The following is a 12,257-nucleotide window of genomic DNA, read 5'->3' as shown; positions in this document are numbered from 1 at the left end:
TCTAAATTTTTAGCACTTGGTGCTGAAAATGGACTGTTTGTTACCGTTTTTAGAATGATGTAGAGCTGCCATTTTTACGTTGCAAATTCTCTGCTGCAGCAAAGTTGGGGATACAGTGTAGTTAGGATGTCACTTTTGGGTAGGTCATAATTCCAGATATTACAGTTATCGTTTAAAGATTATGCATACAGGAGAATAGTGCACATAGTTACCAGTTCTGGTAGCCAGATAAAGCATTATCTTCTGTCACCCTTTTTTATTTTAGTGTTTTTAAATGACTGGAAAAATAAAAAAGCATGTTGCTTCATTTCAGATAAATTGAAACGCTTGGGTTAATGTAGGCTACACCACTGCACTTTATTTTTTGGAACAAAAATGGTTTGACTTATTACTTGTGATAATGAAGGGTTTAATGAAAGCAATTAATTAAATCATTTGTTCAGGCAGTTTCTACCACCTAAGGCTCGTCATTACACTGCGCACACAAGAAACAAAAAGGTAGCAAGACGTCAGGCAAAAAATCCAGAAAAAACTAGCAAGGACTAGCAGGTTCACAAACGCCAGGATATAGATAAGTAATGTACTAAAACTGGTTTTGTTTGTTCCTTTGATTATGCTCACAGTAAATTGGCAATCCTGTTTTATTTCGAGGACAAGGGTGTTTAGACTTGTTTTTGTAGCTGTCCGCTAGAACAGTGCAATGAAACCCAATACCTTTTACTTATTTCCCTAGATACTCTAATCCCTCCCTGCTTTACCAGTATCTTTGAGCTGTTCTTCCCGTTGTATCCACAGCAACATGAATCCCTGGTGGAATTATTTGCTTCTAAAATGCAGGTGCACTTGTTTAATGTTGCATTGGTTCAGGCTCTTAACTTGAAGACTTTTTCACCAAGTGGGAACCTCTGCTTTTCTCATACCTCATAATTAGGCATTGTTGTATGTATTAGAAGCATATAAGACACTCACTCTCCTAACATGCACTACCTGTTTGTCAGAGCCTTTGTTGTTTTTCAGTTAAGAGCTTTTAGGCAGCAGTAAGGAATCAAAGCAATAATAAATAAACCATCCTTTCGTTAGCCTAGAAGTAATAATGCTACGTAGAGGAAATGGGAGAATAATATAGAGTGTGGTAACGTGCTTAACAGTCACTGGTCAAAATACTCAAACCTGTTTTCTCCCTGCAACTCTGTGTGCCAGTGCCTGACAGTAACGGTGGGTAAGCACCGACAGTTTGCCTGTAGTTTTCAGGCTTGTATTTAAGTGCCTCTCTATATATCTAAAATCCTAAGGTTAGGCATACCTGCTAGAGTTCTGAAATCCAGCTTTTATAATACAAGATACTAGGGGTCTTTTTTTCTTATTTAAAGATTCTGATAATTTTCACAAATGACAGCCTGTGCTTAAACATATAACAAATTTTGCTTCTTAGCTGAAGAAGAATTTTACTTCTCTGTTTGAAAAGGTGTCCGTTATTTGCATGAAGTTATGGCTGGAGCTCTGTGGCCCCTTGGACCCAGGAGGGCAGTGTGCCCACACTCTGCGCCAGGTACCAGCTTCTGGGTCTCTTCAGCTCTGCATCCAACATCAGCGTGCCTTTTTGATAGCTTTAATCCAATTTTCTTTGTGCCTTGATTTTTCTCAATATAAAATGGGAATCAAAGATATGACTCATTTCATCACAGTGTTCTAAGGAGATGCTAATCAACATTTTGATGCCTACAAGACTAATGAATGGGAAACATGAATTAATGTTTGGGGCATATGGGAATGCCATGGGAGCGCTGAGGTAGAAGTAAATCATTAGTTAGTAAATTGTACTGAGTGAAAGGTCTGAATTGAAGCCTCATGCTCAGTGGGGAAGAACTGATCAAATACCATATGACTGTGGAAATACTGGATGACTGTGTATGGACTAAATAGACGTAGAGCATCTGCAGAAAAACCAGTATGTGACTGGATCAATAAAGTGCATCTTACTACAATCATGCAAAAGAGGCATAACAACATTGCCTAGGACCTTGATTCTGCCATTTTTCTGATGCTTGCTTGTGACTTTTCCCTCCTAAATATTGTCGCCGTAGTTTAAACTTCATGTTAGTGTAGCACCTGGACTTGGAGACCTGTTGGCAAGAGGCCGTGCAGCAAGTACAGAGATGATTTCAGCTCAAAGCTGAAAAGAAACTTCATTGCTATGAGGGTAGGCAGGATAGGAGAATGTCTAGGATGCTCATGTACTGTTGTAGTAATTTGCCTCATAATTACATGTAAACTAAATGTCAGTGAGTCATACCATTTAGGTGTGTAAAGTTATTGTAGTTGTTCACACTTGCACCCCACTAGGAGTGCTCCATGAGCGCAAATGGCATTCTGCACACTTTAAATTCAGTTTAAGGTATAGGGCTAACTCTCATCCACATGAAGACCACTTTGTTTCACTCAGCCAGCATAATGTGGCCATAAATGAAGAGCAAAATCTATTTACACCCACCTCTGCAGAGTGACCTTAATTTAAATGAGAATCAGGCCCATAATCTGTATAAATATATGCACTCTGTTACATTAAGGTTATTTATTACATTGCACTCAGTCTGAGTATGCATGGAGATTTACCATAGATAATCCATAATCCAGAATTAAACTATTAATATGCATTTTGAGAGGGGCAGCCATAACCTTGAAATTCCGTGGTTTAAGTATGACCTTTAACTTTGTTTGAATATATTTTTTAAACGTATGAATAACAAATGAACATTGGTTGATAAAAAACATTCTGATTCCTTTGTACCATTTGCATCAATCCATACTTAACTTACAGAAAGCCTTGAAGATTAGAAGGCTTAATCACTCATAATATTTATTTGTTTTTAAATGTCAGATCACATTTAGTTCAACACACTGTCAGTCTTGTTCCCCCCCCCACGCGCACACACACACTCTGGCGTTAATGAAACTGCGGTGGAGAGTATTCTTTCTGTGTCCAAAGGGTCCAAAGACATCTTAGCAAAATGACAAAACACTTTGTACCTAGCTTGTGTAAAGGAATTACTTCCTGTATCCTCCTGAATCTGGAATTAAAATCTATGCTGTTCCTTTGATGTGCCCTCCTAATTTCAGTGGACCTTGTGCAGGGAGCGGACAAATTATTAGTTATCAGGAATTCTTTTTTCCTTTCCTGCAGCTTAGAGAAGGTGAGCTATGAACAGCAAAAGGTGTTTGAGCAAAGACTCAGTGGTCTTACACCACCTGTTGTAGTCATGGGAGGTAAGTCCTGCCATAAGGCCTTAGGAACAGAGCTTGTTAGTTGCATGATAGAGTCTAAATATCTCTGTCGGGACTGAGACAATATTGTGCTGGATGCTGTAAGGCTCGAAAGTCCCAGTGCTGGACTGGGAAGCTAAGCTATAAAGCCTGTGTATAACCATACATTGAAATGCACTCACATTATGCTTGTACCAAACAGAGCTTCAGCAACCTTATGCTGGCTGAACTGTGTCATTTTGTTTTTCTTTCCACAGTCCACAAACAGAGCTTCAGCAACCTTATGCTGGCTGAACTGTGTCATTTTGTTTTTCTTTCCACAGTCCACATCTGAAGTTCAACAATCTGACCTTGATTTCAGTTCATGGCCTTCCAGGAAAAGACCTACCGGGCTCCAAACATAGAAGATTTTTAATTAACAGGTTTGATTTAATATCTAAACACTTCCATAGCTTCCAAGGAAAACGTAACACTTTATAATTCTTTGTGAACTTGTCCTAAATTTTAGATAGATACATAGACAGATAGCCTCAAAGTAATCCAGTCTGTCTATACAACATGCATTCCCTGTGAAACAAGTTGAATAAAATTGCTACTGGGAAATATTGCTAAAGCAGTAGCTTCAGGACAGCAATCCATTGTATCATACCAGGACACTGGTCTCTGCCTTCCAAGACTTTTTAGGTTGTTTAAATCTCCAGGTTAAAGAAAAATTACAAAAGATGTGTCCTTGCTTTTAAAATATTTTTTATTTTTTAACTTCCATGAGTTTTGTTCCAAATAATGCTGAACAAAAGAATTAATATTAGCAATGTGACCAGTGATCTACTTATAGTGGCTATGTAGTGAGAGGCAGACCCCACTGATAGGGGGAATTTCGCTGAGTATGCCAGGGAAAGTGTAGGAATATTGCTGTTCATAAATTTGGAAGGACTGTGCTGCATCAGTTCTGCTGCTCGTGAACTATTTGTGTGGCAGAGATTGGACTGTGGAAGTCTATCTCCAGTCCCAGCCAGAGTGCTGTCCCTTATGCTTACCTCCCCTGGGCCAGCAGAGCCGTGGCCCTGGTGCAAAACAGCTGAAGGGAAGATTGTGAAAGGTTGCTTGGGTCTAGGGAGTGGTCAAACATTTCACGAGTTTTCTTGTTTGCCGGTAAGTAAAATATCTTCCACTTAGTAGGATAAAATCTTACCTCATTAAAAATCACAGTACGTAATTCTCATTTAAATTTATTTGTTTTGATGGTTTTATTTTTTGTTTTGGAATAATGACTAGGAATCCTCGCTGTAGACAGGAACATGAGTGTTCTGGACATTGAGAAGCATAGAATTAAAATGAATCGGTTATTTTTTAGTAGCTGGGAAATGAACTTAGTATTATATTTAGGTTTGGCATGTGACACACTGGAACCCGCACATTGTTTTTTACCAGATCTTTTACTCAGTAAGCAGCAATGCGCTAAAGGGCCAGCACTTCAAGTGACAGAACAGCTCAATGTCTGCTTGCTGAGCCTTAAAAATAAGATCTCTATAAAGACATGAAAATGGTATGATGTGAACCTGTTTAAAACCACCTTATCTCATTTGGAATTTGGCCCTGTCAAGGAATTTTTTATAATTAGTTACCCGAATTAGGTTTTTTATTGTAGAAAGGGATGTGTTTAAGTACAAATCTAATAAATGAAGGGGTTATATGCTCACATAAGTGCATGTACTCTTTTCCTAAGTATACTGTAAAAAAGAGTTGTAATAACAAAACGTCTTTCCTGACGGAAAGTTACAGTTCATAGCTGCCTCACCAGAATTAGCTGTTAAAATCTGAAAGCAGATTAAGGGTGAAAATTGAACTCTGCAGGGTATGATTTTTGAAAGCATCCCTGTGATTTCGGAGTGTCAGTCTCCCGGGAGCTGTGCACCTCAATTATAAAGGTGCTTTTGAAAACCCTCATCTGTCCTTGATGTCCATTTTATTTATAGATTTCTGTGTGATTACAGTTTGGAATTGTCAGTGGTTTTCTTCCCTTATTTATTTGCCTCTGCTATTTGTGAGTACAGAGGATGCAGAGCATCTCAGAAAGCTCGGTCATTCAGTCCTAAAATTCTTCAGGTCATGAAAACAACTTGATTTTGTTCTATGGCATCCGGTATGACAATTTTGGGAACTCAGTAACAACAATTAATGTGTAGCAATCAGCTCTGTTTTAGGATGTATGTTCTGGTACTAATGGCAAAATAACAGCTGTTAGTGCTGAGTCTCTCTGCAGTGTTCCCTGCTGCAGTCACTGGTATAATAGAAAGGCATCAAATCCTTGAACATGAGCTGAGTCTCCTTCTATTTAATCACGTTACATTTAGTCCTGTGGAAGAAAGTGGAATACTTTTCATCACTCAGTATTAATAGAAAGTAAAGTTCTTGCCATGTCACCCTGCTCTCATAAACCAGACATCTGTGTAACACCAGCCATTCATCGTTTTTGCTTGTTTAAAACCTGTTGGACTCTTTTTCACTAGATGCTGCGGGTTCATCCCTCTACAAAGCTATAAATGGGTTTGGGATTAGCATTGGTCTTCAATTCTACTGAAAGAGCCTAATTTGATAGAATTTTCCCCGGTTTAAATTTTCAGTAACAGGAGGTGTTGAGCTGAGCCTAGCTGGATTTGCAGAATGGCCAGCAATGTACTGTGTATTTTCATAATGGGCTACTGCAAGACTCAGTGGTGTTCAAGAGTCGTAACGGACCTCGTTGAAAATGTTCTCTCTCTGGTCCTCCATGTATTTTACAGTGATGTGTCTATTGTACATCTGCATTGAAGTATTTTATCTTCAGGAATCTTTGTCTTTCCAGAAGTCTGTTAAGCAGATAGGGTGCTAAAAATGCAACAATAGCCTGGTATTTGCTTAGTTGGGCAGGGCGGGGACATACTCTGAGTCACAAAAGACATTTGGACATAATTTTAATTTTCATTACTGAGGCATTAAAAGAGGTTTTATCCCATTTGGATTTTGCTTCAAAATTGGCTATTTAAATAGGCAGCTTCCAGGTCTTTGATACTTCCACCATACATGGGGGTATATATGATACACTGAAAAGTAACGCTGCTGAAATGTAAGAGTTGCAAAAGTAAGACTTGCCTGAGATTTTCAAAATCGACAAGTGATTTTAGGTTCCTTAGTTTTTTGGTACTGTATTGAATTAACACTGCCAGAGCGTACTGCTCGGTGTGCACCCTACCCAACCTGAAAATCAGATTTCATTCGAGGTATCTCATTTGGACGACCCTTAGTCCGTGATGTTCAGGGACAAAAAGCCCCAGAAACAGTAGCTACTGTGCAGGACAAGGCTCTGCTCCTTAAAACAGGCAAACCTTTATATTGTTTGTTACCTAGCACTGGAGGTAATTGCTTTGAAATGATAAAAAGTTTCTTCCCCATGTTCACTAAGAATATATTGTTGTTCAGTTACAAATTAGTGATGAATAATGTTTTTCACATCTGCACTGTTTGTGTCTCTGTCATTTACCTGCTAACTTTGTTTTCTTTTGGATAGCCTATCTGATAATTTCTCCTTTATTCCTTTAAATACTCAGTTCATCTTGCAGAGGAATTCAGGTGCATCTTAGAGACTTTTGAAAGTTTGGGGGTAGAGGGTCAGTTTAGAATGTTTCCAGATTTTTTCAGTCTTGCATGTTGGAAAAGTTTATTTGGAAAGGGGTCACTAAGAGAAAATTTGAGATCTCTGCCTTTTACTTCTAGCTCTGACAACCGTTGTTCTAGCTTTCTGTTTATTTTTAAACTTTTTGGACTAATAGTTTGGAACTGTATGTTAAAATGCGAGCCATGCCTTCATTGCATTTGTGTCTCACCATAGCCACTACTGGTGAAATTGAACACCAAATGAAGCAAAAGTGGGAAAAAACTTAATAAGGGAGTCTTGTGTAGGAGAAAGATTTAGACTGTTAAAATATTGTCTTCGCAGGTGCAAAACTCTGCTCCTCGCACCAGCCTGCAAAAAAAAACCAGCATAAAGCATATATTTCTGACTCCGTTTTTAAATTATGTGGTTGTATGGCCCAACGCTGGGAGGGATTGTTTGGTTTTAGCAGAAAGTTGTCAATTTGTAAGTGAGTATTTCATAATGACTAATCTTTTACTATAGACTGCCGTAAACTCACAGCGAGAGAACAGACTTGAACCACTAGGGGACTTCGGCTAACTCACCAGATGTCTAATTAATGCCTGCTGTCAGCTGCCGAAATGTCACTTACAGATATTCTTTCTTCACAGCCACTGTTTTAATGATGAAGATTATGCACAGATGTCACTTTGTTCCTGGGTTAACGTTGTGGTTGGTAAAATGACTGGCATAAATCGCGCTGCCAAATATGTAGTTGTTTCCAACGAGAAAGAAGTACCATATGACTACCTTGTTCTCTGTACGGGACAGAAATACCAGGTAAGATTGTGTGCAGAGTGAAAACATAATAATATATTCAGTTTTTACAGTGAATAGTGTTTGTGTGGTTAGCAAAGCAGTAGAGTAGCCGTTAGCGAGGTATAACCAGAAAGTTTGCAGCCCTTCGCTGTAGCAGGTACTCTTTCAGTGCAGCTTTAGGAGTTGGAGGAGACGAGAGGTTTTACAAAATTTTCTATCAGCAGTGTCACTGCTCAGTATCAGATACTAAGCAAAGCTGCCAGTATTTTTGCGGCCACGACCATTAAACCTGCTGATGAGTAGGCCCAAATAACATGTGGCCCCAGCCGCAGGAGACCTAACTCCAGCTGGTCTAACACCATTTGACCTAGTTTTGGCAGTGGAGAGAATTCCTTATCAAATTAATTACTCATCTCGCATGACGACCATGCCTAGGCACATACGTGGTGCTGTATGTTACTGTAGCACACAGTTAAGTTTCCAGTGGGATTAAAGCAGACCCTTAGTTACATGTGAAATGTGGAATCAAGCTCATCTCCAGCCATACAGGCTCAGTGTCGGGCAGATCCCGGGCAGGGTTCATTCTTCCGTGTGTATCATCACGTGGCTTTCAAACTATGTAAACCAAATGGCCGTCTTTTGTATAGCCCCATTGTCTGCAGTGATTTTGCCTGACTGATTGGTTTTGGGTAGGAATCACGAGCCAAGGCGTTTTGCCTTTAAAATCAGGAGATCAAACTGAGCATGTCTACAGGTGTTTACAGTGCTGTTCACCGTAAGTCACAAACATGACTGTGAGGTGTGTTCAGCCCCATAGTGAAATTGGGAGTGCACGTGTGCAACAGAGTTGTGGAGCAAGCAAGCCCCCGTTCTTCTGTAATCGCTTCACGTAGAGCCACACTTTAAACAGCAGTCCATATTCACTATTCAACAGGGATGAAACAAAAGTTGAAGTATGGTATGAATGACTGTAAGTGCTCCTGGCAAAAGAAGTTTGGAGGTAACTCACACTTGCAGAATAAGTTATGGGAAGTAACTACCTGGAGGAGAAAGATAGATAAGGAAAGCAAGGGAAAACTCGGGTTTTATCTGCCTTCAAGAAGAAAACCTAACGTCATATATTCTCAAAAAATAGGAAGAAATTATTTTTATCATCTGGTTTCTGGTTTAATGCACAGAGCTGTAGTCCATAATTTTTAATAAGTTGTTCCTTATTTGGTAAGCAGTCAAATTAATGCCTAGCAAAACATTATTTACTATGATTAAGAGGGTTTACTTTTTGGGTAAGTAAGATCTTTTGATGTCATGCCTGACTGAATAGCATTTCAGTTGATCCAATTGGCAGTGAGGACATTGTTCAGGACATTAATCATTGATGCTGTAGAATCCACAGTTGATACTCTCTTTTTTGCTCTGTATAATTCAGATTGAATTTGTTACTGTAAAGTAGCATTATACAATTAACACTTTACTGAATCTGGCATTTTAACCATCAAGCAGGTTTTGGTTGCTTTCTCTGGGACAAAATCTCTCTTATTTTAGAAAGCTGATTTTTGCTGACAAAAGATGGAGGCAGTCTTGCTGCACAAAGAATTTTCGAATGTCATTTAAAGGTATATGTTATTCAGATAGCTGCAGAGATCCTTCAGCTGTATTTAGGCATTTATGCTCTTCGCTGTGAAGTCCCTTTCACTTGTGTTTTGCCTGTATTGTTATTCACTTGTTCTGGCACTGCTGTTTTAAAACGGCCACCCGTGTCCCATAGGAAATACAGAATCCATATGCACACGTGTGTACCTCTGTGTGTGCACTCAGGCTCGCGTGAATCTGCTTTCTCTGCGACCACTGATGAGCTTCCTACTGCTGAATGTTAAGAAGGGTTAGGATGTGCAAGGATAGCAACCCTTAGGTAGTCCAATGGCTTGTGTCATTGTTTTTTAAAAATCTTTCTTAACGGTTCTCCAACATACATGCCATATATTCATTCACTCATTTATTCATTTCTTCCAGGTCCTGTCCCCCACTGGAGCAGATATCAGTAGACTCCCAACTAACAAAGAAGTCATGAGCAAGTGGCCACAAAGATACACAGGGAAAGTCCCTTCCAATCATTTTACTCTCAGTGATGACCAGGACTGCTTAAAGGCAATGCAGTGGCTGAAAGAAAACGTTGTCAACTCAGAAGGTAAGGGTTTTCATTAACACACGCACATTTACAGAAATGTTTTCTAGGCTTATTGTTTCCTTAATTCAATGGTATAATTGGTGCCTGATTAATTCTAACAAAGTCTTTCATCTGCCGTGCTTTGTTTTCCAGATTAATTTACAATTTGTTGTCATTTTTGATACTCAGCATATTTAACTAGGAAAGAAAGGCTTGAGATAGATTAATTATCTATAATTATTATATAAAACAAAATTAGTCCCAAATGCAAATCTAGCTGGAGTCATTAATTAGCCAGTTAAATAATAATTTAATTAGTGGATGTGTGTGTTTGTTGTATAGAAAAATATCTAGATTTGAGGTGTAACACAAACAAAACAGGTCTAAATTAGGAAGTGGGTTTTTTCAGTATCTGTCATCTTTGTATTTGGTTGCATCAGTTACAGATTTTCACACAGAACTGCAGGCTCCCAGGATTTTCTTTCCAACCCGTAAAATCACACATTTGTGCAGATGTCCACCATACCTGTATTTCCCCAGCCTGTTCATGTGTGCATTGTCATGTAGTCATTAGTTCCTTCACTGAATGCGTACACTACTGAAAATATCTGGAATCATCCAGGCTTCCGAATTGAACTTCTCACCACAGAAAAAGAGACCAAACAGTGAATGGATCCACGTAATGTCAGGACTGTGTGCCGGATCTGAGTTAGGACAGAGTTCAGAGCAGGAAAGCTGTCTTTGTGGAAAGTTCCTGTTGACTGAGTGCAATAACAGACGTTTCCTTAAAGATCTAGTTTACCTGGCTCGGTCATAGAGAACATAATGAAAGTCAGTAGTTATTTGGTGTGGCCTACAAGGTTCGTGTCCTGCTTGGCAGACCTTCAGGGAAGTTCTCAAGGCACTGGAAGTTTCCTTATCATCCTCCCAGTTTTGCTGTGATCAGGACAGGAGACAATAAATATGGTAATGTTTCTGCTCACATTTTCCTCAAACAGCTTCCTGGCCTCAGGCATGTAAATAGAGCCCTTCAGCAGTCCTGCTCCGCCTGTTTTCCGTCTGGTACCAGCCCCTGCCCGCAGTTTTACCTAGTGTCCAGCTGATACGCACAGCTGCATTTGCATAAACAGATGAGGTTGTTAGTTTTTCCTGTTCGCTGCTGATAGTCTTTCATGTAAATCCGTGCATGCCCAGTCCTGGAATGTGCTCCAGTGCACCTACACAGAGACGCTGCCCGAGATCTGGCTGGGACGCAAGGTGCCCGGGAGGGCTGCTCTTCAGGCAGACGGCAGTCTTACAGCACCTTATCTACTCTGGGACAAACGCACCTTTATTATTATTAATATTAAGTTAGTATTAATAATAATTTCATCATTGCTGCTGACTTCTGTTGTGGTCTAAAGCTGGATATTTTAATTAGGTGCTATCCGGTCTTCAGTTGCAAACTAAATCCACAACTCCCAGTGAGGCCTGTCTGGAGGGACTTTTTGGAGGTGAGGTCTGTGGGAGACGCAACACCTCCATTTTCCTACTCACCCTGCTTCTTTTCCAGCTATATTTCTTATGAATGTTGTTCTTTCAGGCTTGATCATAGCTGTGTCGAAGATCCCTACTTTTTCTGAAAATGAGTCTGCTTTTCAGCCCCTAGCCTATTCTGGAGACAGTCTAATAGGCGATGGGCTCATGGAGGTGCAGAGGCAAGGCTCCTGTGGAGTTCAGCAATTGATTTGGATGTCTGTCAGCTCTCCACAGGCCATGCTACTGCTCTACTGGGATGACCAGAGTTTTACGTTTGTGTTTACTTTTTATCTCTGGAATTCTCCAGATCCTAGTTTTGTCTTCAGTAAATAGTAATATTACACATCATATATTTCATCTCATCAAAACTCTGAAGTATTGTTTGTCAAATTCCTACTAACCTGCTTTAAACATGTTAGAATTCAAAATGTTAACACATAGGACTTGCTTACATTTAAAGAAAATGAAGTTGCTAGTAAAACTATATATGCTGGTTATTGTAGCTGCACAGAAATAAACATTTCATCCTTCCCTTTCAGATACAATAATAATTCTCAGCTTATGCTCAGTCTTTTGTCCACACAACTTTCTTCTATTTGTGCTCCTCTTATTCGGCCATTTGCTATGTTTACCAAAAGCAGTCTGGAGCCTGCTGGGCCAAGCCCCATTCTCCTGTCGTGGCTGCTGGGTGAGCCCCCCTGGGGTCCCACATAGCTGGCCCTGGGGCTTGGGCAGGGAGCAGCTCCCACGGGCACCCAGCGTGGTGATGGCATGGAGCTGCCCGGCTGCGGGAGACGAGCCCGGATGAGGGAGGGCAAATGTGCCTTCAAGACCACCTGTAGTTCTGGAGGTTTTTTAAAGGAAAGTGTTAATCACTGGACT

At 40.0% G+C, this 12,257-nt stretch overlaps 1 protein-coding gene across 1 annotated transcript in view; it reads left to right on the top strand.

Moving 5' to 3' along the window:
- Nucleotides 1-12,257, top strand: part of CFAP61 (cilia and flagella associated protein 61) — a 117,376-nt gene that overhangs the window by 64,196 nt on the left and 40,923 nt on the right. Inside the window, exons 18-20 of the mRNA XM_075089694.1 lie at nucleotides 3,585-3,683; nucleotides 7,546-7,714; nucleotides 9,704-9,878. Of these exons, the coding sequence (XP_074945795.1) occupies nucleotides 3,585-3,683; nucleotides 7,546-7,714; nucleotides 9,704-9,878 (443 nt within the window). The remainder of the gene's footprint in view (nucleotides 1-3,584; nucleotides 3,684-7,545; nucleotides 7,715-9,703; nucleotides 9,879-12,257) is intronic.

Source organism: Phalacrocorax aristotelis, chromosome 3, assembly GCF_949628215.1.
Source record: "Phalacrocorax aristotelis chromosome 3, bGulAri2.1, whole genome shotgun sequence".
NCBI lineage: Eukaryota > Metazoa > Chordata > Aves > Suliformes > Phalacrocoracidae > Phalacrocorax > Phalacrocorax aristotelis.
The sequence above is the reverse complement of the archived record's forward strand: the minus strand, read 5'-3'. Positions and strand labels throughout refer to the sequence as shown.